Raw genomic sequence first — 27,646 nt, forward strand, 5'->3', positions numbered from 1 at the left:
AGCTTCTCACCAGAGAGATGGCTCCATTTACCCTGGACGAGCCTTGGGAAAGCTCTAAATCTCACACCAGCTCTCATGCCAGGATGTGTCCCTCAAGGAAACCAAGACAAGGCTCAGAATGACAGGCAGGCAGAACTGGTGCCCTCAGAGCCCCCCACCCCTACCCCATCCAAAGCCAAGGGACTGCTGCTGGTGGTATCCTGACAGGGAGCACCACTATGAGCAGGGGCACCACTAGGGTAAGAGAGGGCTCAGACTGCGCTCAGGCTAACCCTGACCAGAGCCCTGGGCTGGCCCAGGCTCTCCTCACAGGAGTGGGAGGCTGCGAGACAAATGCGCGCATTAGGACAGCACAGCCGAGGGGCACAGCTGGGAGAGCGCAGCACAGCCAAAGACATGGCCAGGTGGGGGCCCCACAGCCACCAGCCCTGTCGTGGAGGCAGCTCCAGGTGAGTGAGCAGCACGTTAGGGGAACAACGAGCTCTATCCACGTCCCAGAGGCAAGCAGGTAGGTTACGTACGTACATACACACACACACACACACACACACACCCTCCCCAACCCCACCAAACCCATTTGCAGGACCTGACTGGGGCCCTATGGGTGAAGAGGATTGTGTTTATAAACTCTAAAAGGATAGATGGTAGAAGGAAAAGAAGCAGACAAAGGCATTCTCTACACAGACACAACTTAAAATATAAATATGAGCTACCATTAACCCAGCAAGGCATCGTATCAAGACATTCTACTATCTCATTTATTTTTCATGACAGTGCTCTGAGGTAGGTGCTATTTCATTCCCACTTTATAGAGAAGGAGGCTGAGGCTCTGGGAGGTGTAAGCTGCTTCACACATTTCTGGAGGTAGTGTAGCTGGGATTTAAACTCGGGTCTGTTTCACCCCAAGCCTCATGCTCTTAATATGATATGCTGAGCCTCAGGCAACACCACATCCCAATATGGCTCTTGGCTACAGCAATTTCATCATCAGCCCCGCTCCCACCACCTTTGACCTGATTTCGGACTCGGCCCTTCTTTCTTGCTCATTGCTGCCGTGAGGCCCACTGAATGTCCCAGGGGCTTTCTGTTCCTTCCCACCATGCCAAGTTCTTCTACCCACTCTCCTTTATGTCTTTGGGCCCTGGTCCCAGGGGCCCCTGCCTGGCATTAACAGCACCTCCAATCAGCTCCCCCACCCAGCAGAGGCCGAGCTCCCCAAGCTTACTAAGACAGACAGCTGGGTTGGGCTGACAGCTCTGGGGGGCGGGGGGAGATCCCTGAGGGGCTTCAGGATGAGCCAGGGAGACAGAAGCCAGATTGTGCCTCCCTCACACTTACTGGCTGAGGAGCAGAGAGAAGGCTGGGGCTGCATGCCTGCAGAGGGGGCTGTTCTGTCCCGGGAGCTCCGTCCTTCAGGCCCCGAGCTGCCATTCCCAGTGCGGAGCGGGGCAGCTAGCCAGCCAGGGCAGGGCAGGGCAAGGCAGAGCAGCCAAAACAAACAGAACAAGGCAGGTGAGCGAGCAAGCCAGACAGGACCCAAGCCCGTGGCACTGCAGAGCCGGGGCAAGGCAACGCCTCGGGCTGCTGTGGACACCTGGACCACATCCCACGCTGCCGCCTCTGCCAGAGAGGCCTCCCAGCTGACAGCCCCAGGAAGGTGCAGACTTGGGCTTGTGGCTTCCAGAGGAGCCTTCAAATAGCCTGTATAAGGACCCCTGCTCCCAGGGAAGATGTTGTAGGGGGCCAGGCTACAAGGTCAAGAGCCGTGAAGGAGCCACTCCACAGCATCACCAGAACTAAACTGCTCTGGCCTGAATCCCAGCAGTCCTAGAGGTACAGTTCTTTACTACCTTATATGTTTATGCTTTCTATTTTTTGGTTCCCAAAGGTTTAGTGCCCCTTTACTGCCCCCGGGTGTGCTCTCTCAGCTCTGTCCTTCAGCATTTCTCCATCTGTTCTGCGAGCCTGGCCTCAGGTCACTTACTGATGGCAAAGGGAGCAATTCCAGGAGGCCAAACCGAAGAACAGGACAGAGATTCCCGGTGGTCTGCCATGCCCTCCCACACCCCATGGCCCTCTGGCCAGGCCCACACTTAGGCTGGTGGTCCTCAAGGGACCACCAGGACATGGCCAAATGTGGTCCTGATTCCATCATTCATGACAAGACTTTGTGACAAGAGTCACTGATCCCAATGTGCCCAGGACGGTTCCGGTTTTAAAACTGAAAGTTCCACATCCTGGGAATCGCCTCAACCCTAGGGGAATCAGGACAATGGGTCACCCTCCTAATGACTCACTGTATTTGTGGGCTACTTCTGCAGGGACTCAGGACGTTCCTTTACTGGGATGTTACATCATTATCAGCAATAGGAATAGTTCTCTGAGCCCTGGCCCTGGAAAGCCTCAGGAAAAGCTCTGGTTTAGCTATTCCAGACTTGGGGTCAAAGAAGAGAAGCCTCTTGCCCAGCCCAGCCAGGCTAGGCAGGGACCTCACATCTTAGCCCATGAAAAGGAGCTTTTTATGCTAAGCCCTTTCCTAGAGTATAAGGAGTCATCATTCTCAGTTCTGGGGACAAACAAGAGCCAATGTACCTGGGACACTGCTGGGGTCCCTTCCCCACCAAGGGTCAGCACCTACCTTTGAGGTCTTCATCTTCTGTGGTGGTGTTGCAGCTCTCTGTGGAGCCCTGTAGGCCAAAAAGAACATGTTTCTATACACTCAGGCCCTTGGACACTAAAGGAACCGAGCAGAACAAAAGCAGAGTATGTGCTCCTGCCGGAGGTGCAAGGAAGAATCATAAAAGGTTTGATTTTCACCCTTGCCATCTGACTTTTTTTACAGAACCCTGGATTCCCAAACGCAGTCTTCCCCAACCCCCTACTCTTCCCCAACTCGGTAAATGACACTATCTATCCTGTTGTTAAAACCTGGAGTCCTCTTCTAGGTTTGATTCTAGGTTGAATCTTAGCTTTCTCTCTTTCCCTTATATTTTATTTATCCAACCTAAATTCAAATCTATCAGTCCTACCTCCAAAGTAAATCCTGTCTCCTACCTCTTCTCTTCATTTTTTTAAAAAAGATTTTATGGGGGTGCCTGGGTGGCTCAGACAGTTAAGTGTCTGCCTTCGGCTCAGGTCATGATCCCAGGGGCCTGGGATCGAGCCCCACATCGGGCTCCTGGCTCAGAGGGGAGCCTGCTTCTCCCTCTCCCTCTGCCTCTCTCCCTGCTCATGCTCTCTCTCTCTCTCTTTCTGTATCTCTGTGTCTCAAGTGAATAAATAAAATCTTAAAAAAAAAGAAAAAAAGATTTTATGTTGAAGTAATCTCTACACCCAGCGTGGCGCTCGAACTCACAATCCCGAGATCAAGAGTTGCACGCTCTATCAACCGAGCCAGCCAGGCACCCCTACCTCTTCTCTTCAAACGCACAGCTACGCTCTGAGTCCAAGTGACCAGTATCTGGCGCCTAGACTACAATAGCTTCCCAGGCCCCTGCATCCATGCTTGCCTCCTCCCTAAAGTTCTTGCCCCTAACATGGCCAGAGGGGCTTTTCAAAGTGTCAGTGAGACTACATTACTCCCCCGCTAAGAACCTCCAATAGCTTCTCCTTGGTGCTGGAAGAAGATGCATACTGCTATGAAGTCCTATGTAGCAGGCCTCCTGCTTCTCCAGAGCCATCCCCCTCCTGCCGCTTTCCCCAGGCCTCACACTCTTGGCTCTGCTTCATTTCCTCTGTTCTGTATGTAGGCTGAGACCCTGCACTTGCAGCTCTCCTGTCTAGGGCACTCTGCCCCAGAGTCTGCCTGGCTGTCTCCTTCCCACCGTTTAGTTTTTAGCTCAAAGACTCAGCTCCCGAGGGAGGTCCCTCCCTGGCCACTTAAAGAAAAGCCCTGTTCACCCCCTCTCTTTCCTTTGTGTCATTTTCTTCATAGCACTTACCACTATTGGATTTTATCTTACTTATATGGATTTTGGTTTATTATCTGCCTCCCCTATACCCGTGGAGAGAGATTTTTGTCTTGTCACCTCTATGGACCAGAGCCATGGATGGTTTGGGGCTCGGCAAATATTTACTAATGGGGGTGCCAATAAGACGACAAAGTTATTGACGGCATAATGGGGTGAGGCAATGGAGGATGCTCTAGGGTCTGATTATACTCTTGTCTCTTTTTCTAGCTGTTTGCTGTCATTTAAGCCTCACAAGTCATGGAGGGAGATGCCATTATTATTATCCTTCATTCACAGATAAGGAAATTGAGGTGCAGAGTACTACAGTGACTTACTCAGTGGCCCAGGATTCAAACCCAGGCCCGTCTGACTATAGGGCATGAAGCATAATGCCCTTTCAGGGACTGGAGCAACAAACAGGTACACATTATCCCCAGTCTAGACTCTGAACACATCTGGCCTCAAGGCGCGGCCTGCAGGCTGCCATCTGCAGGCCCCACAGACCCCACAGGACCCAGCCCACCTGTTTCTTGCTGATCCCTAAAGCAGGAGACCAGCTCAGGAGCCACTCACCTTGATCCCATCTGTAGCGTTGTGTACCACGGTGGTTTGTGGCTCCTGTGAGAGAAGATGAAAATTATCCTCCTGACCTGGGGACAGAACTACGGCTCTTCCCTGAGGGGCCCAGTCCCTCTTAGACCCTACGATGACCACAGAGGCCTGCCCACGAGCCATTCCCACAAGACAAAATATCCTGGCTCACCTGGGTCCCAGGTAGCTGGGAAGCCCCAGATTTAGGGGAGAGTACTGGCTGAGTAAGAAGGACAGGCCTGGCACTTAACAAGAGCAGGTACCAGAGAAGCTGAGAGGACAAGGGCCTCTGTCCCCAATTCCTGCTGGATCTGAGGGTTCTTTCCCCACGGGACAACTATGCTGGAGGAGCTGTGGGGCTGAGGGCCCAGGCCAGGCCCTGCCAACAGCGTTCACCAAGGGGTGTGTAGGAGGCGGGGACCTAGAGAGACCAGACTAAAGTCTCCCAGAAAGTCCCAGGATTCCCCCTCAGCAAGCTGAGCCCAGGCAGCTGCCTGCTTTACCCCCTGTGCCTGCGCCAGAGTTCCTGGCCCTGTTGTGCCGTGAGGCAGCACGAGGGTCCCGGGCTGCAGGCAGGAGCAGCAGGCCCATCACCCCTCCGTCTCTCCCAGGCATCCCCCGTGCGAACTCTCTAGTCACTACCAGCAGAAAGAGCTCTGAGAGCACACGGTGCCCCCAGCATGGGGCTCTCCAGGACCTCAGAGGCCTCAGCACCATCCAGAGGTGGGGGACCCCAGCCCTCCTTCCTGTTTGTAGCTTTGCAAAGGAGAGGCTGAGGCAGGTTTTATAAGGAGGCCTCCAAGGACTGAACGACAGGTCCCAAGAAAGCTCCTACCCTCTTCTTTTATAAGCCACTCACCTTCCCGGCCCCCACAGCAGACCCATGGGGCCCCCGCCTGGGGCTAAGAGGGTTAGCTGAGAGCCCTGACCATTCTTCCCCACCCCCAACAGCAGAAGGAGCAGGAGCGGAAGTTGTGCGGTGCAGGAAGGAGCATGGCCACACGGGAAAATGAGGGGGAAGGGGCCCACAGGGCAGGACACAAAGCAGCCTGCTCTACAGGGATGAGAAGGAAAGGGCCAAGGAGGCCCGGGAGGGAGGGCAAGAAGAGGAAAGGAGAAGGAGAGGAAGGCAGCCAGGGGCAGGGGTGGAGAAGCCGGAGTCAGGAGGTACCATGGCCGTCTGCAAGGGTGCGGGCTCTTGGGCTGGGCTTACGAGACTGTTTTTGTTGTTGCTCTGTGGCTGAGACAAGAAAACAGATGGTTTAGTTCCTCTGGAGTCACCAAAGCCGCTCAGGTTCGACTCCCAGACCTCCCTTGCCCCCCGGCCTGGCCCGGAGGAGCTAGGCCTGAGGTGGCCTCTGTAATACTGTGTGGATGGGAGCAATGGTCAGAGAGATGATCGACTGGAGGAGGGGAGTATTTGGAGGGGCCCAGAGACCTAACGCTGGAGGCACTCTTAAGGTGGGACCGGGCCAAAGACTCGTTTCAAAGCATCTCTCCAGAAATCTCTGCTTATGCCAGATGCCATGTCATTGCACAGTCACATTTTACCCAAAGAAATTCAGGATCTTCTCACTTTACAGGAAAAAGAAGGGGGATTTATAAGAAAGCAGAACAAAATGCAGAAACTCTGGGTCCCCTATCTGTAGGCAGTCTCCTGCTGCCCTTTCAACCTGCCACCTGCATTTCCTTTCCCTTAAGACACCAACCTGAAGTCTGATCTGAAAAGAGGAGGAACACGAAGAGAAAGAAAACCTTGCCTAGAAGATGGTGTCCAGAGAGGAAACAGGGGGGATGTGACTTTGGATACAGAATGCACCCACTGCCCCCAGGGAGCAGAGACAAGGCTGTGCTGTTGGCCTTTCTGCCTGGTAAGTCGTGGACTTGCTCAACTAGGAGTGAGGGCAGAGCTCCAAGGAGGGGCAGGTGAATCTGGGGGTGGGAGGTGGCTGTAGCCTGAGAACCCCGCCCCTGGGAGAGTAGGCTGCCCAGCAGGCCAACATTCCTAACAGCAGCAGGCCACCGGGGTTTCTTGGGACATCTCCTTGCCTTTTGAAACGTTACACCGAGTGGCACAGCAAGGGGGGGTTTGGGGAGATGACGAGGAAGGAAGGAGGCTGCTCTCCAGGGCAGAGAGCCTCTTACGATGCCCTCACCAATGTACTCAGTCTCACCGGGAGTCCCGATGGAGCCAGTGGCCACCGAGGAACAGCCTGATGCCTGCAAGTTCTTCAAAAGACAGACAAACTTGTAGCTACCATCTCTGAGCAGGGCACAAACGAGGAGACCCTGGCAGGTAGGATGTGTTTCTTCTCTCCTAGGATACACACGGAAAGCTATCCAGACTGTCCTATTTCTTCTTGCCTGGAGGCTTCTTTTATGGCCCCTTGGACCAGACCTGAAGGCATCCAACCCTAGGTTGCTGTCAATGGCTGAGATGTCCCCAAACCCAGGGCTAGGCATGGAACCTTAAGCCAGGCACCAAGTGCTACCAGACCCCACTGAACCCTTCAGGCTGGAGAAGAGGGGTCCCAGGAAGAGTCAGGATGTGGGTCAAAACTCATGTGAACTCTGCTCTCTACCATTCCCCCGAGAAGGAGCAGAGCTGTCATCGCTCAGTTACTAAGTCCGACCTGTTTGGGGCTGACCAGATAAGGCTGTCCTGCCTGCAAAGCCCAGCTGAGACAGACACCCTGGCAGGAGGCAAAGACTCCAGGGCTCCCTTAAACCTGCCCTATGTGCAGAGGGCTGGGATGTCACCCACGTGGCCCCACCTCTGGCTTTAATGGATGGTTTCATAACAATTCAGGCCTGCTATGCTCCCTTGGTGGCCTGGGTCCCATGAGAAAGAAGATGCATTCTCTCTAGTCTTTCAGCTGTCCCCACTGAGGGCTGGGTGGGAAGGATGAACCGTTGGGCACGGCCTGTTCACAGGCACTCGCCCAGGGGCACAGGCCCAGAGAGTGAGGCTCGGGGCTGTGAGCCTACTGCAGACCAGCTCTCTGCCCACCGCACACATGCCCACCGGCTGCCGGTAAGTGCCCAGAGAGCAGGGCCTCTCCTCCTGAGCAACGGCATGTGAGGGTCTCTCCCTGGGACTCCCCCCAGTCCCTGCTAGCTTCACGTCCTGCCCTGGGCTGCTGGAGGCAGTCCAAGCTCTGCAGTGGGGGGGAGGGGCACACCGTACACTCCGATGCCCACCGGTCAGGCCACCGGGAGACCTTGGGCCACGGCCCCCGCCTGGCAGGACGGGCCGCGCGTGCCCATACAGCACAGACATGCAGTGAGGATGAGTGAAGTACACGCACATGGCAGAATGGGGTTGCGTGGCTGGCAGGCGGGTGCAGGCAGCATGGAGTAGGCAGATGGGTGGGCAGGCAAGGCTCACCATTAGGTGCACGCTGGAACTCGACTTCCTTTTCTGGACACACCACAGCGAAAGGGAAAGAGAAGGGGAAAGAGGAGGTAAGAAGAGAAGCACAGAGATGCTGCAGGTTAGTGCACCAGCGTGGGCTCTGCCTCAGGAGAAAAGAGCGGAAGAAGGGGACCTGGAGCCCAGCACCCGAAGGATTCACACAGCACCTAGCCCACCAGGCACACACATGCCTCCGGGCCCTTCGCTGTCAGGTTCACAAACACAGATTTAGTATATTCTAAGATTCTCAGCCTTGCTCACAGAAAGCTTTGTGAAGAGGTTAAGTCACAAGTTTATAAAGGTAACATCTGGCTGCAAATTTGTAGGTTTGGGCTTCTAAGCCTGGCTCACTGTAAGGCTATTTATTTTCTCTCGTTACTAGGTCCGCCTGAAATTTGGCTGAGCAGCTACCAGGTAAATAGCAAAAGCCATTTGAGGTTGTCCTCAGCTTTGGAAAACTAGACTCCTGAACTGAGACTTTTTTGCTGCATCCCTACACTGCTTTTCAGAATAAAGATGGTGAGCTTTGGAAAATCATCTGATAAACGGTGAGTTGGCGGCATCCCCTTCTTTGTCAGTATGGCCGTGCTCATCCAGAAGATTTCAGCATCTCACTGCATTTTGCAATTAGTGGGACATGGGAGAACAGGAGTGCTGGTGACTAAAAGTGGAGTGATCACAAAGACGTCAAGATGGAAACCAAGGGGGATGCTGAAAGCATGATTCCTCAGGCTCGGCCAGATGCTCACGGACGTTATGTTCAGATGTGAAACAAGAGCATAAAAATAAAGACCACATGGAACACTGAAAATAAATCTCAGAAGACTGTCTCAAAGGTGAAAGGCACTTAAGAAGTTTATAATTAGCTTCCTGGGAGACAGAACACCCCTCGGAACCTGTCTACCTGTTGTCTGACTGCTGTTCTAGGTACAGTGAATGTGTCAGGTAAACGTTCCTTCCCTCCAGAGGCTGACATCCTACTTTAGAGGACATTTTCAGGACAATATTAAATTCAAAAGGAGGGGACTACAAGTATTTAAAAGAATTTAAAATTATACCTAAAGAAAAAGAAAACCTATAAATAATTGGGCTTCTTCTTTTTTTTAGGTAAATTCTGTGCCCAACGTGGGGCTCAAACCCATGACCCTGAGATCAAGAGTCGCATGCTCTTCTGACTGAGCCAGCCAGGCGCCCCCAAATTGGGCTTCTTTTGCATTAGCCTGTTGTTTATGCCCCAAATGTGGGATTTTATTTCCAAAATTATTCCTCAAAAAGAGGACGTTGCTTTACATTCATACTTATCCTTTTATCCAACCAGAGTGTTTACAATGTGAGGGAAGGTCCATCTCTGTCATCTCCTCTGTGCCTAGCAAAATCCCTGAAAGGTTGCATACGATCAACAAACTTTTGCTGAGTTGAACTGGGTTTGCTGACTCTGGTTTTCCCTCAGGCTAAAGCAGAGCACAGGTCTCTAACTTGCCCAGGATCACTGGAGTGAAAACTCTGGGAGCACTGACCGGGCCCACCCTTGGTTCTGGTGATGTCCTTTCTTGCTGTGAAAGGCTGGGGCAGGCAGCTTTCACCTGGACCTTGCCTTAGGCCGAGCACTTTCAATTGTCTGCTTCACCTAATGGGGAAGAAATTCCCAACCGCAGCTGGATCTCTTTTTCCTCAACTGTCTGGCATGAACACCCAAGACATTCCTTTTTCTACTCAAGGGTTGGTTTCTACTGGATTAGTAGACGTCTGTCAGTTCCTCCCTCCTTTCAGGGCTTTGCCCTCAGCCACGCACAGCCGAGCTCCTCTCAACCAGCCCACTACAGCACTGTTTAAATACCAGATCATTTTTAAAGAACCACATCTCACTTTTATTTACAAATTAAATATTTATTTAAAATTGAAATCCAGAAAAGGATTCAAACCTACTTTCCACACTTAAAACAAATATTCAAACAGTACTTAAGGAAATGGCTATATCCCTTTTTCTTTTTTTTCTTTTGTTCCTTTATTTTTTTTAAAAGACTGGATGGCCAGTCTGGCCTGGGATGAGCAACATGCACTAACTGTCCTCAACTGGGGGCCTCTGGGATCTGAGCATTTGTGGCCCCTCCAGTCTTGTCCTCGCAAGTGGCTGTCATTCTTCTACAGACCCTGGGTCCCTGTATCCACTCTCAGAGAAACCGAATCAGAACCTGGGGTCCCTACACTCAAGAGCACAAAGTGGACTCAATGCTCAAACCAATGCAATAATAATATTCCAGCATCTTGTGAAAGCTTCTGGAGAGTGAGGAGGAAACCTTCCTATAGACCTTAAACACCAGGAACTGGGAAGTGAGAAGCTGGGAAAGCAAGGTGGGGTCTATTAAGAGACCCAGGCTGCTCACAGGTCAGCATCTTCTGAGCAACCTCACAGGCCTCCCTCATACACATGGGTCGTCACCTTGACCTTCAAGAGAGTCCAGAAAAGTCGAACCCCACACATCTTGCTTTGCCTTCCCCTCTGCCTTTCGCAGCACTTACGTCCAACCATGCCATTCATTGTTATATACACGTTCCAAATTCTAAAAGGTCTGCAGCCACGTTAGGAACAAATTGGAAAACAAAGAAGGGAAAAAAAACCCCACCCATAATCCTATCTCTCTTGCTAGTCTTTTTTCTCATGTAATTTAGAAACATCATTATAAGCTACATCTGAGTTGATGCCTTACTTTTGAAAACAAATAGTATTTTGATTTTAATCCTGATTTTCAAAGGATTGCATGGTCTAGGTAAAAAATGTAGAAAATACAGAAAAATATATAAAATGAAAGTTTCCCAAATTCCCATCACCCAGTGAAGTTACTATTAACACTTCATGGGGTTTCTTCCAGTTCCTCTTCTATCCACTTAATATATACTGAATATAATCGACAAACACATCATTTTTTTTAAACAAAATTTATATGACAGTGTATGTACTGTTTTGTATCCCACTTTTCCCACTTAATATAAAACATATCATTATATAGTCATGAAAAATTAATAACTCTGTAAAGGTCTAGTAAATAGGTTTCCTGTAATTATTTAGTCATTATCTTACTGACTTTTGAAATCGTCTCCAATTTTTTCAGTTAGAATGTCATGTTGAACATCCTTCTGCTTTCAGTTTTTCCATACTTTGAATTATTTCTTTTTACTCCTAAAGTTTATTTATTTTAGTATTCTCTACATCCAGTGTGGGGCTTGAACTCACGACCCCAAGATCAAGAGTCGCATGCCCTTCCAACTGAGCCAGCCAGGCGCCCCTTGAATTACTTCTTTAGGAGAAATTCCCGAAGTAAAATTAAAGGGTAAAACCAGCAGGGACAATTTTTATGGTGTTTGACATGCTGGCTGTTTCCAAAAGGGCCATTGCTATTTACGCTACTATCCCAAACTTAAAGAGTCAAAATATGGCACCTCATTTCAACTTGCATTTTGCTGATACTAGTGAGGCTAAACCTCCACATTTGTTAACCAGTTCTACCTCCTCTTTTCTGGGTTTTCAGTGCAACCTCTCTGACCATTTATCTACTGGGTTTTGGGGGGGACTCTTATTTGCTAGGGAGAGTTTTTTTTTTTTTTTAAAGATTTTATTTATTTATTTGACAGAGAGACACAGCGAGAGAGGGAACACAAGCAAGGGGAGTGGGAGAGGGAGAAGCAGGCTTCCCGCCGAGCAGGGAGCCTGATGCGGGGCTCGATCCCAGGACCCTGAGATCATGACCTAAGCTGAAGGCAGACGCTTAACGACTGAGCCACCCAGGCGCCCCTACGGAGAGCTTTTTTGAATAAAAATAATATTAACCCTTCATATCACACCTGCTGTGAATATTTTCCTCAACTTGTTGCTGGCCTTTCAATTTTGGTTGGTCATTCCCTTCTTAAACATTTGCATCTTTGCCTTTGTTCCCACCACTATATTCAAAGTCTTTTCTCATGCACAAAACTCGCTGGGCGCATAGCAGGGTCGGACACTAGCTTCCCCACGTATGTTCTCATTTGAAGCAATTTATTTAACCGTCTGCTTGCCATGCCCTCATCCTTCTCAGTGCTCTGTAAGGTCCGACATTGTTGCACACTTCTGTTCTTCCCCCACCTCTTCTGCCTTTTGATGATTCCTCTTCTTCTTTCAGCCTCTCAATGACAGATGGCCCTGAAATTTTGTCTTTACTGAACTCTTAAACCTTCATGTGCTTTAGATTCATATGGGAGAAGGGGAATATTATTAAAATTCAGATTCTGCCTCCCACCCAAGGCTTCCTGAATCTGAATTCCAGGCTGGACCCTGTAAGCTATATCTTTTTAATTAGTTCCTTCCACTAATATTACATAGTTGCGCCTGACACTCATCCCTGGGGTCAGCCATCTAGAAAGTTCCATTAGAAACCTATCCTTCAATGGCTCCATTATCCATCTTTTTACCACCATCTTGGCTGAGACTGCTTTATTTCAGGTCCTATTTTGTGCAATCATTCTTTCCTTCAGCCTTTCGGAGTTACTGAAGTTCCCAGAATCATCACACTGTTTCAAATCTATATATCTTATGCTATTCCCTCTGCCTGGAATATCCCCCTCCCTCTCCTGCTCACTTCGACCTAGCAAGATCCTTCAGCCCAGTTCATGGGTCATCTCCTTCAGGAAGATTTCCTGTTTTGGCTTAGATGCTGGTCTCTGCTCCCCCAGGGCCCGCCCTGAGCACACCTCCTTCGACAGACCTGCCCAGAGCACCCAGGACTGCTGGTTTCCTTGATTCTCCCCAACTCTGAACACCTTAAAGGGTGGATTATATCGCTGTCTTCCCAGCTCCTGAAGGACGGAACTGGCCGAGTGAGTGAACGCATGGATTCACTCACATGAGTCCCCATCTCCATGTGTAGTGCTGACCTCTTCTCTGGGCCACATCAGGTACTCCCAGCACCTTAAAAGACCTCTCCCCCTAGATCACCTGTCTCTCCATCTCAGTGGGGTCCAAATAAAACTCTTGCTATCAAAATGGGTATTCCTTCACAACTACTCCCATTTTTAGCAGAGGTACCACCAATTCTTCCAACATTCAAGGAACTTTGACATCATCTTTGATGGGTCCTTTCTAACACATCCAGTATGAACTTCCTTGGACACACCTCTAAACAGAGCTAACAGCTAATCAGAGCCTCACAATCCTGGTGACAGCTGGACCAATTCTCCGTAGGTAGTGCCTATTCTCGTTGGTTGGTGCCTGGGTTCTTCTGGAGGTGAAGTATTTTCAATAGTAGTCCTTTCTAATCACCTTTTCTTCACCCTATGCCCAGATTATAACAAATCCTAACTGATACCTCTGTGTCTAGTTCCCACCCTCTTCTAGTCATCCTTACGCACTCAGCAAAATCTTTTAAAAACACTGCTCTCACCCGTAGCTTCCCTGCTCAGTGGCCTACATTTCCTGTGGTCTGACACACAAACCTCCAATCCCACTGCCCAACCAGTCCAATCCAGCTGTAGTTTCGACATCCTTCTAGCACAAAGCCCGTGTTCCAGTTGGGCAGAGAACATCAATATATAGGATAGAATCCATAAAAATATTCTGTTGTTTTTAAGTTATAACAGGAACACCTTCTCATTTTAAAGAAAACACGTGGACAAAGTGAAAAATGAAAGGTGTGTCTTTCCACCCTGTCCTCGCCTCCAATCCCATTCTCTAGAGGCAATCGCTGACTGGGCTCCAATCTTCCTACATCCTTTAAGCTTTCTCCAATAAGTTTTTGCCCAGTAGCTTCTTGGACTGAACCATGTAATGTAGGGTCCAGTACCATAGACCATTCAGTGCTTAGCTGATTCCAGGTGTGTCCAATTTCCTCTTCAATTAATCTTGCAACTTCTCAAAGCTAGATGAAAACCACATCACCTCTTCTACCTTTTGTGGGCCCCTAGAACTGAGTGCAGCACTGGGCCTCTGATAGGTACTTATTAAATACTTTGTAAAGAATAACTGATTCTAGCTTCTTTCCTGGATAGAAATATGCAAAATCTCTCTCCAGCTAAGCCTGCCACCTTTTCCTAACTTGGTTCCCCCATTCCAGTTCATGTCCCTATAACTGGGGGGCTGCTGGTCACACCCCCAGATCCATGTCAGTTGGTGTGTGTGGAGCCCAAGCTCCCCTCCTTGGTGCAGAAGCACACAGAAGCAGGCATGCAGAGAATGAGGGAAAGAGGAAGGGGAGCGGGGAGGGGAATGGGGCACACGTGTATATCTCAGCTGGGGACAAAAGATCCTGGGGAAAGGCCCAATTTCAACTTTGGTTGGGATGTAAAGGTTTGGATAATTTCATCGTTTGAAATACCCTATGGTGTAAATTGGTAGGCTTCAAGATAGTATGAACGCCTATCCGATGCCCCAGCCCCAGGACCCGTTCTGCCCCCAAAGCATTTACAGAACACTCTGGGCCCTGTGAGGACCCCTAGCCACCTCTCCTTCCCCTTCACCAAGCAGCCACTCCCATTAAGGCTTTCTGCTGGTCCCTGTGCGCCCCTGTTCTCTCCTCTTGCTGTGATCCCACGGGAAAAGCTCCCTCATCAAATGGGAGTGATCTGTGATATACCACATCCCTCGCCTATTTCTGAGGAGCCTATGCCTCTAGAAAGTTGAAGACACTTTTCACTTAGTGGCATTTGAGCTGGGTTCTGGAAGTGCTTTGGAGATAAGACAAAAAACTAAAAGGACAGTGGCTTCAGGTTCCAAGCCCTGTACCCTGAGTCAACCAGGCCAACTTTGCTTTCATTTGATAAAAAGGGTTTGTGCTCCAAAAAGAAAAAGGAAAAAAGAAGATTACCCAAATGACCTCAAAAACCCTGAGAGTCAAGCCGTGGAGATGAGGCATGTGTCTGCAGTCAGGTTCAGGACCGAGCTCTAGGAAACCATAATTTAGATCACTTCCCCTGAGTCTTTATGTTCAAGCTAGGGTCAAAAGAAACACATTTTTCTTCTGCCCTCCCAGGCCAATGGAACCTGCTGTTCTGAGCACAAAGGTTTCTGGTTTTAAAGCAGAAAAGCAAGGATAGGAAGGTTCCTGGGGAAGGAGGAACAAAGCCAAGAACCCCTCTTGGGCTAGAGGGGCGGAGACACCTACCTTGACACCGCCATCTGACTTCTTGTTCAGTAGGCTTTTGGCAGCTGTGAAAACAAAAAGGAAAATCAAGCCTCTTGCACTGTCCCCTCTCCCTAGCCTAAGTCTGGCAGCCGGATCCGCAAGAGTCTGTTGTGTCTGACAAGGGGGCCAGGAGTCTCCTGAAGCCCCTGGAAGAGGCCCTTCCTGGGAGCCGCAAAGCAAGAAGGGCTTCTCAAGCTGCGTCAGACCCTCAAGGTGGCGCCCCAGGATCTCTCCTGCCACGGAAGAGGGCTCAGCGGAAACAGGGACACACTGCACGTGGGAGGAGAAACCACATTCAGTACAGGAGCTGCCTGGGGTACTGGGAACTCTGCCTTCAACAGCTTCCACCCAGGTCTGGAAGCAGAGTGCCAGGGTGAAAGGTGAGGGCTCCGTCCCTAGATGCCATGGAGTTCCTCAGAACGGCCAAGCTGGAAGGATGCAAGACATCTCCTGAGAGCTCTTAAGAAACAAGAGTGTCACAGTTCACGAAGGAGACCTCAGACGTGAGGACAGACAGACACAGACAGAGACCAGGACCACCTACAGGAGGGTTTTGCCAGGGGGGTTGAAGCCTTGACTGGGCAGGTCCTCACCAGGCTTATGGGGTCCTATCTGCCCCTCTTTCCTCAGTCTACTCTCTGGAACCACTGAGCAGGAAGGACTGGGCAGAATAGCGAGGTAGTAAATGGATTCCAGCCAGGCACGGATGAGGCTCAAGGCTGACGAGCTTTGTGTAGGAAGGCTGGTGACACCTGCTGGTCACCAAGGCCACAGGAACGTAGCACAGTGGGATGGGAGAGTCTGGGAGGCACAGGGGGATGGAGTCAGCCCAACTGTCTGATCCACCTGGACTTCACTGGATCTACCAGTTGGTACCTGTATGACACTGAATGAGTTACTTTATCTCTCTGAACCTCAGTTTCTTTATAAAATGGGATAAAATAGGGCCTAGGTCACAGGACAGGCGTGGGGACCTAAGGGGACCATGCATGAAAAGCACTAGGTGGAGTGCTTGGCACGTAGCAAGTACTCACTAAATGTAAACCATTGTCACTACTACTGCTGCCATTCTTCCCTTCAGGGGCCATTCCTACCCAAGCCGGGTCCCATCTCTCTCCAGTGAGAATAGGGATCCCTCCCTCACGAGAATTCTGACCTCCCAAAATGGCCTATGAGCCTATCTCCAGTCATGCTGGGGTGATGTGAAACTTATTTTTTTACATGCTGGGGGGATCTGAAACTTATTTTTTTAATGTGTTTACTACGATGCCTGACCACCTACTATGTTAAGTGCTTTATATACATCAGAGTTCTGAACTCCGGCTGCCCTTTAGAATCACTTTTGGAGAGCTCAACAAAAATCATTATGCCTATCCCATGCCCTAGGGATTCTGATTTTATTTGTCTGGGGTGGGGGTGTGGGCATCAAGATGTCTGACAGACGGTCCTCTACAGGCAGGGTTGAGAGCCTTCGACGTACATGATCTTAATCATCGCCATATTATTTATTAGCGCCACCGGAGAAAGGAGGAAACTGAGGCTGGGAGGGCTGACGAGACTCGCTCGGGGTGTGGCAAGGCTAGGATCCAAACCCAGGGACGGCTCTCCCCACAGCTTCTACACTCTAGAGCCTTTCAGACTTGGAGGCCTGCAAATGCCAGACTTCACAATTTTGAGGGGGATGGTGGCTTCCTCTGTGGGGTCTCCCAGCAGTGCTGACGAAGCCTAGTCCTAGCACTGGGCAGCTCCGGCCACGCCCAGGACTGTCTCTTGGGGGGGCTGCCGCCGGCCGCAGCCCTCAGGCAGGCCAGGCTCTCGGCCGTCTGGAGGAAAGCCTCCTGCTGCCCAGCTCCACGTCCCCAGGCTATTGCCTCCTGACAGTTGGCAAGCGCCCAGCATGCATGGCTGGTTAGGGGGCTCTGTGACACCAATGCGCTCGCAGATGCCAAGTTAGGTGGTCCGTCCGGCATGCCCATCTCAGCCCGCAAGCATGGGACTCGCCTCCCTGGTGAGTGGGCCTGGCATGCTGGCCCTCCTGGTGGGGTGGCAGGGAGCCGAGGCAGGCGGTCGGGGGACTCATGCCACGTACCTTGCCCGGCCAGGCCGGCGGCGCTCGCGGCAGGCGAGGCGGGGGCGGAGCTCTGCCTGCCAACTGAGGGGATACAATCTCTCAGTGCACAGAGCTGCCGCAAAGCCACAGGGGCCCGTCAGCAGCGAGCATGCCCCAGCACGAGGCGCGGGAACCGCTGGCCGCCCACGCACAGCAGGGCCCAGGCGGCGTGGCCAAGCCAGCCGAGCTGGGGGAGCGAAGGCGCCAGGGGCAGGCTGATGAGCAGGTGCAGCCAGCCCTGCAGCAGTCTGGGGACCTGAGAGGACTGGGTTCGGTCAGGGTGTGGGGATCACCACAGCTCTGGCACCTGTCCCATGAGCACCTCAGGCCAGGGTCTCCTGGTAAAAGCCTGAATCGGTGAGAGGCAGTGTCCTTTCTGAGGCAGCCGAGCCCTAGCTTGAGGCTGTGAGGAAACGGAGCCTCATCTTCACACCTTCCCTCCCTAGGGGACCTAAATGAGGACGTTATCAGAGAGCCCTGTCCTCTGGCCATATTCCAAACAGGAGGGACTCTGGCATTTGAGGCCCATGGAGGGTGCATGGCCCTTGTGCAGCTAAGTTTGCTGATGGGCCCCAGCTACCTATCCCTCTCTTAATCCTCTAGTTCCTCAGAGACACGGGTTGCTTTCCTTCTTCCAGGCAGGTAGCCAGGACAGACCGTTTTTCTCAGCCTGTATTTCAGTATTCCAAGGGTGAAGATGCCCAAGAAATGAGCCCCCAGAAAGAAAACAAAGGCTGCTGAAGCAATATATTCTAGAAGCCCTGATTCCACGATTAGCCAACCTGCTAGAGTCCAGGTCGCACCCCCTTTTGGGGTAAACTCAGCAAACAGCCTAGTTCACGCCTAAAAAAAAAAACCACACAGGTGCTCTTCCTTCTTGATTATACCTGGTGACACCTCTTTCTAGAGAAGCTTCTAGAGACAGGCTCTGTCCCTATCTGTTCCAGAGTCAGGGCAGCAGAGGTCATCCTAGAATGCTTGTAGCACTTTTTTGGTCTCCTCTGACCCAGGGCAAAGTGAGCTCAATGGCTGACAAGGTCTGGGCAACAAGGACAGGAGGAGGCTCTTTAGGAATGAGTGAAAATGCTTTGTCCTAACAGAGAGCCCAGTCTCCTGAAACCAGGATACCAATTTCCTGAAATGGATGGGGGGTGGGGTGGGGGGTTGAGATGGAGGATTTCCCAGGCTAGAAGGGAAGGAGTAGCCTGTCGTCACATTTCTCCTACTCGGAGAGACAACAGATCACCATTCTAGTTTGGCACAGAAATGCCCTCGAGTGTCCTCCGAAAGGCTCTCACACTTCTGAGAAAGTAGAAGCTTCCAGTAATTCTGAGGACAAGAAGTCTGATATGGAACCACAGCTCCATCTCTACTCTCATTTGTGAGAGTAGAATCCACAACCACGTCTTCCCCTCATGGATACCCACGTAAGAATGAGCCCCAAACCAGGAGCACAGGGGATGGGCCTGAGGTGGGACACTTCCCTGGCTCACTCTCCAGTCCTGCCCTTCCGGCGCCCGGTGGCCCTTGCTTGGGTTAGAGCGCATGAAGCCCTAGGACTTCTCCCCTACGGCATCCTCAGACCCGGGGCCCTTAGGTTACCCTGAACCAGCACAGACAAGCCCCTCAAGCTCAAGGGAGCAACCTTAGCCCAGAGTGGCGGCCAAACAACCCTGTCTCCATGTCAGTGTAGAAGGAAAGCAAGGGAAGGAATCTCGCTATGAAAATGAGAAAAGGGAGTCTTCAACCAAAACAGTGGGACTGGGGGGTTGCAGGGCTGGGAAGGCTGGGTGGAGGGTGGTGTGCAAGGTGGGAAGAGACCTTCTGCCTTCAGTTAAGTTTTGACATTAACCTTTTCCTCAAAGAAAGCCACTGTGCTTCCCCACTGAGGGCAAACAAGATGGGGGTGGGGGTGGGGTGGGTGGGGTGGGGTGGGGTGGGGGTGGGGTGGGGTGGAGTGTCTTGCATCTTAAAAAGAAATACCAAGTGATTTACAAATTACTGGTCCCAACTATCCCAATTTTTCTGTCAAATTTAAGCAAGTTGCTTTCCCTCCATCCTGCTGCTCTCTCTTTCTTCCCTTTTACAGCTAGTATCACAAAGCATATTATAAGCACAGTCTCTGGAAAATGATTAAACATCTGGAAAAATTTCTATTAGTCATTGCTATTTAGACACAATGAAGTAGAGACCGTCCCAGTAGACAAATTAATGGTGGTGGTTGAGAAGATTCACTACACCTCATTTCTTTCTTTCTTTTCCCCAGCCCATTGTCCAATACCCTATCAACTGGCTAAAATCCTAAAGCACTGAGAGTCTTTAGAGAATTAAATAGGAATCCCCAGGGACAAGGTAAATGGGAGGCTGGGCAGGTTACTCCTCGGGAGGGTCTAAGGAATAGAATTCATAAATGTGAACCCAAGAGAAGTCCCCCAGAATCTCATGTTATAGGACCCAGCCGCAGCAGCCCCTTCAAAACAGGGTCTTCTTCATCTTGGTCAAGGTGTTGCCTGAGACACCCAGCACCGGGATGGCAACACCCCATTCTGACCCACTCACCTCAGCAGAATTAAAGCGCACAGCTGGGGAAACATACCTGAAAAGTTTCTGGAGACAAGCATGGTCGTGAGGATGGCACCCTGCGGGAAAGAAGACAGGCCTGTGAATTCAGCTGGACTCTACAAAAGCATAGCCTGGTGTTAGGCAGAGGGCAGCCACTGGCCAGAACTTCAAGACCTCAGGTCTTTGGGGTCCCCCAACATGTATAACCTTCATAGCTCAGCTCCAGCCACAAAGGGGGCTTCCTCTTGTGATGGGGCAGGGGGTGGACTGTCAACAGCTGTGATTTCAGGATGCTGGCAGCCTGGAAAGGCAAGACTCACCTTCAGTTTTCTCCGAGCGTTGAACTTGCGCAAGCACTCCACAGTCTCTTGACGATGCATCATGGATGCCACTGTGGATCGTTGCTGGAAGCCAAACAGACAGGCCTGTGAGCCCTCCAGCCGGGCCCTCTGCCCCTCACCCTAGTCCCGGCACTGACGGCTGTGTGCTCAGCCGCCCCAGAGTTGATCCGAAGCTAAAATGAAGTCATAGATGTGAAAATGCTTTTAGAAGAAAAGCACTACCCCAAACTCAAGGTTATGTAAGGACAATAATCTGAACACAAAAACACCACTGATAATCGATGCTAGATTAGGAGGGTGCGTGAGACAGCACTCTCCCCTTCCTTGGGAAATGGGAAGCTATGGAACGGAAGAGAATATCCTGTGTGTTGTGATCCCCATGCAGTCACTCCTTCAGCAACTGTTTACTTAGCACCTGCCGCATTCCTGAGCAGTGAGAGAACAGGCAGCGTTCCTGCTCTCTACAGAGAAGGTTCATTCCTTCCAAGAGCCCCTCTCAACACACCCCCACAAGGACCTGAATAAAGCTGTGATCTGAGAAGCTAAGGGTCTTCACCTTGAAGCATTCATTCTTTTCATCATTTTGGATGGTAATTTTTCTTCAATGTAACTTTCTTCTTCCTTAAAGAGTCCACTGGAAATGATTTACAATGATTTCCTTGATGACTCAGTATCAATTGTTACATAATATCATAATATAGTGACATCCTCAGGGGCTACTGAGTTATATAAGTTGGTGGAGGGTGGGGACTCCAAAAATGACTCCCAGAACATAGTATATCCCTAGTTTTTGAGTACCCGTTTTAAGTTGCTCACCCCTTCCCTTAGCTGTTGCTGTCCTTGCTAGCCTGCTAGGAAGATAAATCCTACAACATGCAGCTTGGTGCCCATAACCCCATTGGGCTGCCCCACAATCCTGTTCCTCACCCCTGGCCCACTCCTTTTCCTGGTTTCCAAAGCAAGTCTCCCAACCTCCTCTACCTTTTCTGAGTCTTATAATTTTACCTCTTCCTCCAAAGTATAAATTTCTCCACAAAGAGAAATCAGAGATCCTCATGCAAGAACTCCTTCGACTTCAGACCCCCATCCACAAAGTGATTTTCATTTGCTTTCAACCTCTTTTTACTATCCCAATCTTTGCTTCCTCAGTGAGTCAATATTTTAAACCCCTTATTCTAGACTATATTCTTCTCTGCAGTCTACACACTATATTCAAGCCTCTCCTTAAAAACTTAAAAACTCTCCTGACTCATCATCTTCTCTCTATAGTACCATTTCTTTCTCTCTTCATCCTCACTGAAGAAAGGTTTCGGTCTCTCCCTCCACTGCCTCTGTCAGTGAAATAATGAAACTGGCTTTTAATTGGTCAGAGTCCATGGATTCTTTCCCATCTTTATCAGGGACTCTCTGTGGCATCTGATTACAGATGCTCCCTTACTGAGACCTCCTGTTTCTTAGGGTCTCCTGCTCCTGAACCTCCTTCTGCCACAGAAGTTCTCATTCCCAGCCTCCTTTGCTGGCCCCTCTAACTCAGCCTGTCTTTCCATGCTGGTGTTCAGTGGCCATCCCTTCTCTTACTGAAGCAAATACAAACCCACAGTGGGAATTCGATCAGCATAAAAACAATCCCATTTATTTCAACACTACCCACACAGAAACGACCGCAACCTGCATTTCCAATTTTGACTTCTTTTCCAATCTCTGGAACCACATTTCTAACTACCCATCTGATATCTCCAGCTAGAGGTCCTCAGACACCACACTCAATCAAACTAAGATCATCATCCTTTCTCACAAACTGGCTCTTCCTCTGGGTTTCCTCTGAGTCAGTGAAGGGCACAACCCCGTGCTTATTACCAGCTCAAAATCTGGCAGTCCCCATAAATCCCTTGCTCTCTTTCACTCTCTAAATTCAACTGGTCACTAAATCCTTTTGAGCCTATCTACCAAGTATCTCTCAAATTTGTCTACTCCTTGCCATGCCACCCAGGCTCCTAACACTACCCTTAGCTGAGACCTCATTTGGTCTTGCTTGGGCAATTACAACAGCTTCCTGAACTCTCTGCCCCAGCCTCCTTTCCTTTCAGTTCCATTTTGTACACAGCTTCCAAAGTGACCTTTCTTAACTGGGTATTTCATTCCCTCTTTGTTTTTAATTCATTTTTTTTAAAAGATTTTATTTTTGGGGCGCCTGGGTCTCTCAGTCAGTTAAGCGTCTGCCTTTGGCTCAAGTCATGATCTCCAGGGTCCTGGGACTGAGCCCTGCATTGGGCCAGGGAGCTCATCAGGGAGCCTGCTTCTCCCTCTCCCACTCCCACTCTCCCCTGCTTGTGCGCTCTGTCAAATAAGTTAATAAAACCTTAAAAAAAAAAAAAAGATTTTATTTTTTTTCTAAGCCATCTCTACATCCAACGTGGGTCTCGAACTTACAACCCCGAGATCAAGAGTTGCATGCTCCACCACCAGAGCCAGCCAGGCGCCCCTTTGTTCCCTCTTTAAACCCCTTAAATGGTTCCCTATGCTTCCCGAATAAAATCCAAACTCATTAGGCAGAAACTTGTATGTCATGGAATCTTTTTGGCTTCATTCTCTTGCATTTTTGTAGGCGTATCTTCATCTACAACTAAACTACTTAACATTCCTTCAACTTGCCACAATTTCCCATGGCCTTTCACCCCGGCTCATGCTAACCTCTGCCTGCAGGTTATCATCCTGAGGAACTCCCAGCCATTTGCCAAGAACCAGGATAGGGGTCACCTCCTCCATGCAGCCTTCAGTAATCTCACTGCTCACCAGATGGCAAGAGTTCCTGTGCACTCATTAGATCCTTTTATGTACTTGCCACATTGCAGAATCGTTGCCTGTTTGAGTGCCTAGCTCCCCAGATAATTTTTAAGATCTTTGGGGGGAGGGACCACGCCTCGCTCATCTTGGTATCGCCAGGACCCATGCAGTGACTGGCACTGAAGAGGCATTCAGTAAACGTGGGACAGGACAAATACCAAATGCATGGTGGCTGTCAGGAGGCCTAACTGTAGCAGACCCTGTTCTTAGTTTGAAAACAGACATTTCACTTTATAGAATTTTGCAGAAGTGTTTATGAAAACAGAGTGTGTTGATCCACACTGACAGCCTGATCGGGGGGGGGGGGTTCGTCTAGGGTGAGTTTTTTTTTTTTTTCAGTCACGAACTTCAAGATGCTCTTTTTAACTGCCCAGAGGCCCCTTTTGTTTATGTGTTGGATCTTGGTCACATTTCCATTACAGCTGTGACAGCTGAGATCTGAATATGCACCCGAAGCTTGGCAGTTCACTTTAGGTTCTGCGAGCTGCTTTCCCTCATCAGCTACCTAGAGTCTCAAGGGTCAACCAAAGCCCTCATTCAGAACTAAGTCACATCTGACAAGTAAGTGGGGGAGAGACAGATTGAAGCCAACGAGGCCACCTGCTTCCTTGAATCCCTCCCTCTCTGCTGGGTCCTTGCTCAGGACCCAGAACAATCATTCTCTGCTCATAAACAGGAGTGTGAAGAGAGTACTGAGGGCACACTGAGGGCTGACATCCTGAGCTCCTCCACCCTGGGTGAAGACACTTACACAGACCCATGGATGCTTGAGAGCCTGGTCAGCTGTGATGCGCTTTGCAGGGTTTATGGTCAGCATCTGGTTGATCAAGTTCTTGGCTTCAGGAGTCACTGTGTCCCACTCTGGCGATGGGAACTAAGCAGGAAGAGGGAAAGGAGGCATATGAAATCTGTGAGCCTCACACCCTGAAACGGAGGCTCTGTCTTTGTCCCAACTCCTACAAGCAGGATACCCCGTGCTATCTAAACCTGCCCGGCAGAGAGCTGGGGAAGCCCTGGGGCATCCCAGGACCTGTGCACTGTTAGAATGCCAGAATATCCGGTCAGAGCAGGGACTCCAACATATTCTGGTTCAACCCCATCTCCTTACTAGAAGGAAACAGCGGCTCCACAACGTGCCCAAGGCCCCATGGCAGTGGGGGGAGCCACGCCACTTCTTGTCCCTATGTTACGCGGCACACCACACTTCTCAGGCCATTCTCTGCAAATAAAGAGCTTCGGTGGGCTCCTCGATTTTACAGCTACCAAGAAAGGCTGTGCAAAAAAAGTTGTTCCTGGGATACGGTGTGGCAAGAATTGAGACCTGTATGCCCATCCTTGGGTCCTCAAAGTCCCTTGACACTCCCTGTATCCCATGACACACTAAACATGCCCCCTCCTGTGGATACAGCCTGAGGGTCAAGAACAAACCAGTCCTTACATCATAGGCCCCAGCCTTGATTTGTTGATACAACTTGTGCTGATCCTCATCCCAGAAGGGAGGGTATCCCACCAGGAGGATATACAAGATGACCCCTACGAGACAGAACACAGGTCATCGGGGTCAGTCACCGATTTCACTGAGGAACCAAGAAAAGCCACACAGGGCTCAGCCACCCAGAAAGTCAAGGTTATACCGGAGGTCGAAGTGGCCATCAGCTGATAATGCTGTGCTTCACTCCCCATGTCACCGAGCCCCATCGGGGACCTCTTTAGACGTAACCCATCCTCTAAGGCGTGGGTCAATCCCTCTTTAGGAAGGATGCAGTATAACCCAGGAAACACTTGGGGCGGAGTGTGTGATGAGAACAGCCATCCCCGGGACACTAGAGCAAACACCGCAATTTCACACACGCCCCACACTTGTAGGGCCCACAAGGAATAGCGATGCTTCTTTCTCACCATCGCTGGAAGTTGAGGGCCCTTAACACCAAAAAGCTGAGAGTGTGGAATGGGCTTACCGCAGGCCCAGATATCCACAGGCTTTCCATAGGGATCTTTCCTCAAGACCTCAGGGGACAAGTAACCTGGGGTGCCAGCAAAACCTGCAGCAGAAGAAAGGGCGGAGGCACACTGAACCCACTTTCTCTGTCGTTAAAACCACATCAGCAATTTCCCCCCAAGCCCCTCCTCGTTCCTGCTGTTTTTGCTATATAAGCTCTCAGCACATGGGCAGCGAGAGATGACAGGCTGGGTTTCTTGTAGTGCCCAGAATAAAATCAGAGGGCAAGTCCGTGTGCCTACCAGGAACTCCCATTTCTCCCCAGGGGCAGCAAGAATGCGGTGCTAACAACAGCTAGACTCACTGCACTGAGCCGCCTAGGGCCAGGGGCCGCTCTGTACCCTCCACCCCCTTCTCCAGTCTCTGAGGAGACGGGGACCGTGAAGGGTCCGGCTTCTAGTTCTGAAAGAGGAAAGCAGATCAGGAAGAGGAGGAAGGGCGGGGGCCACATTCCAGGAAGACAGGGTCACTCTTACCAAACCAAGCCTGCTGCTCTCCCTGTACTTCGATGGCTAGGCCAAAATCAGCCAGCTTGACGGCGGCACCCTTGCATTTACTCGCCAGCAGCAGGTTCTCAGGCTGTATGAGGAAGAGAAGACCTCGTGAGGCACCCACCCACTCTCTGGCCCTGGGGAAGCCTAGTTTGGGTCCCCGCAGTCCCACCACCTGGCACCAGGTGGCGCCTACGCTTCACAAGCAGGAGGCAAAGGGGGAGCCTGGGTAGTACCTTCAGGTCCCTGTGGACGATGTCATGCTGGTGGATGTGGTTAACACTCTCCAGAATCTGATGTATACAGTGGCTGCAAAAGCACAAGGAGAAGGAATGTCAGCCACTCATCCAGGACCACACACTACAGATGAAAGCATGGAACTCTGGGTTGCGGAGCCACAAGGAAATCACCGAACAGCTAAAATCTTGGGACTCTGGACATCATCTAGTTCAACCTATTTTACAGAAGAATAACCTGAGGGCCAGGCATATTAAGTGGTTTGTCCGGGGTCTCCCACTAGATAAAGGCTAGAGAGAGAACACCAGATAGACAGTAGATAGAGGACAGACTAGCACAGAGTTCACCATGCCTCCTTAGACGGTAAAGGGCCAATACCACCAGTCCATTTCCAAGAGACTGGGGACACTCCCGAGCAATAGAGACCATCCAACCCCTTCCTTTTGTCCCCCTATAGTAACTCTGTTCTTGGAGAAGAGGTTTGTGGTGGCACCTTAGGAAGGATAGTACAACTGTACCTCAGTTGTTTTGCTGGGGGGGCACACTCATTCATTTATTTAAACATTGACTGACTATCTCCAGGCACTGTGCTTGGTACCACACAGACTATAAAGATGAGTAAGACCTAGTGCCTGCCTTGAAGTTTATCATCTAGTAGGGGAGATAAAACCCAGTACACAGACCCCTTTAAGAAAAGATGTCCTTAAGAAGGTTCCAAACAGGGCAACCGAAGAGCATTTCTGGTAATGATTTTGCATAGAAAAAAAACAAACAAACTAACCCAGGGTCACCTTCAGCTGCTATTTCTTTTCTTTCTTTTTTTCTTAAATAGGCTCCACGCCCAGTGCGGGGTTTGAACTCAATATGGGGCTTGAACTCACGACCTTGAGATCAAGAGTCGCATGCTCCACCATCTGAGCCAGCCAGGCGCCCCCACTGCCATCCTGAATCAGGTTGCCCGCCTTCCAAAACATCCTGCCACACTTGCAGTCAAACTCCTGGCAGGGAGCATTGGCGATCTAGAGCAATGGTGAAAACTGGGGGACATCTGGTAATGCCTGGAGACATTGCTGGTTGTCACAATTAAGGTGGAGATGCTACCGGCATCCAGTGGGTAGAGGCCAGGGATACTTCTGAAACTCTACAGTGCACAGGAGTGGCCCTCACAACAAGAAATTATCTGGCCCCAGATGTTAGTGGTGTTGAGGTTGAGGATCCCGGGCCTAGAGAATGAGGCCCCCGTCAGCAGGTATGTGCAGCAGGCTTGCAGAGAGGTGCTCAGCTGGTGACCCGGACTTCTGACTCCTTCTCTAAAATCTGATTCTGGGGCTTCCACAAGAGCCAACGGGTCTTACCAGGCTCCTGGAGGCTGAGGCTCAGGCCTCCCTTCAGAACACAGCCCATGAGTAGGCCAAAGAGACTTTAAGACTGAGCTGAAGAGGCGAGTCTCCACAGAAATGTATAATTAGAACAGAGCCAGGCTAGCAGAGAGAGCCTTCTGGCCAAAAATGGCAAAAGTGCGAAGTGTCCCAGCAGAGCCAGGCCAAGCCCACTGGTACAGTCACACACCAGCCCTCCCCTCCCCCTGGCCAGCCCTCCCTCCTCCCCGCCAGGCTCCCAGGGCGGTCACCGCCTCCTCCTGCCCCAGGGTCTGGTCCTCCCCTGCCGGCACTGGAATTCATCTCCCCACTTGAGAAGTTTTCCTGAGGCTGAAGCATCTGAAGTTGATCAGCAAACACTGGCCTCTCAGGGTTGAGAAATTTGTGAGGAAGCTGCACTCCCCCACTCTCTAGAGGCAGCCAGAGCTGCCACATATGCCAGATAAGCTGCAGGCAGGATGATCAAAACCAGGTTGCATGGACATCACCCTCGGAGAAAACTCGGGGCCTGGGGGAGGAGCCGAGGCGGGAAGGACAGGCCACACAAACACCCGAGAGCTGCGGTGTGGGCAGAATTCT

At 50.7% G+C, this 27,646-nt stretch overlaps 1 protein-coding gene across 15 annotated transcripts in view; it reads right to left on the minus strand.

Annotated features, from left to right (window-relative positions):
* CAMK2G (calcium/calmodulin dependent protein kinase II gamma) overlaps positions 1-27,646 on the minus strand; it is a 54,638-nt gene that overhangs the window by 5,579 nt on the left and 21,413 nt on the right. For 2 of the 15 annotated variants that reach the window (XM_032423587.1, XM_032423582.1), the window contains exons 6-16: positions 25,688-25,760; positions 25,437-25,539; positions 24,920-25,003; positions 24,400-24,494; positions 23,713-23,835; positions 20,097-20,180; positions 19,811-19,853; positions 15,084-15,127; positions 5,713-5,781; positions 4,524-4,568; positions 2,639-2,687 (exon numbers count right to left, since the gene is read on the minus strand). In XM_032423587.1, coding sequence (XP_032279478.1) covers positions 2,639-2,687; positions 4,524-4,568; positions 5,713-5,781; positions 15,084-15,127; positions 19,811-19,853; positions 20,097-20,180; positions 23,713-23,835; positions 24,400-24,494; positions 24,920-25,003; positions 25,437-25,539; positions 25,688-25,760 — 812 coding nt within the window. Of the gene's footprint in view, positions 1-1,338; positions 1,453-2,638; positions 2,688-4,523; positions 4,569-5,712; positions 5,782-7,929; positions 7,963-15,083; positions 15,128-17,193; positions 17,257-19,810; positions 19,854-20,096; positions 20,181-23,712; positions 23,836-24,399; positions 24,495-24,919; positions 25,004-25,436; positions 25,540-25,687; positions 25,761-27,646 lie in introns of all 15 variants that reach the window. The other 13 variants (XM_032423586.1, XM_032423573.1, XM_032423574.1 and 10 more) reach the window with 13 other exon arrangements.

This window comes from Phoca vitulina, unplaced genomic scaffold (assembly GCF_004348235.1).
Source record: "Phoca vitulina isolate PV1807 unplaced genomic scaffold, GSC_HSeal_1.0 scaffold29, whole genome shotgun sequence".
In the NCBI taxonomy this organism is placed as follows: Eukaryota; Metazoa; Chordata; class Mammalia; order Carnivora; family Phocidae; genus Phoca; species Phoca vitulina.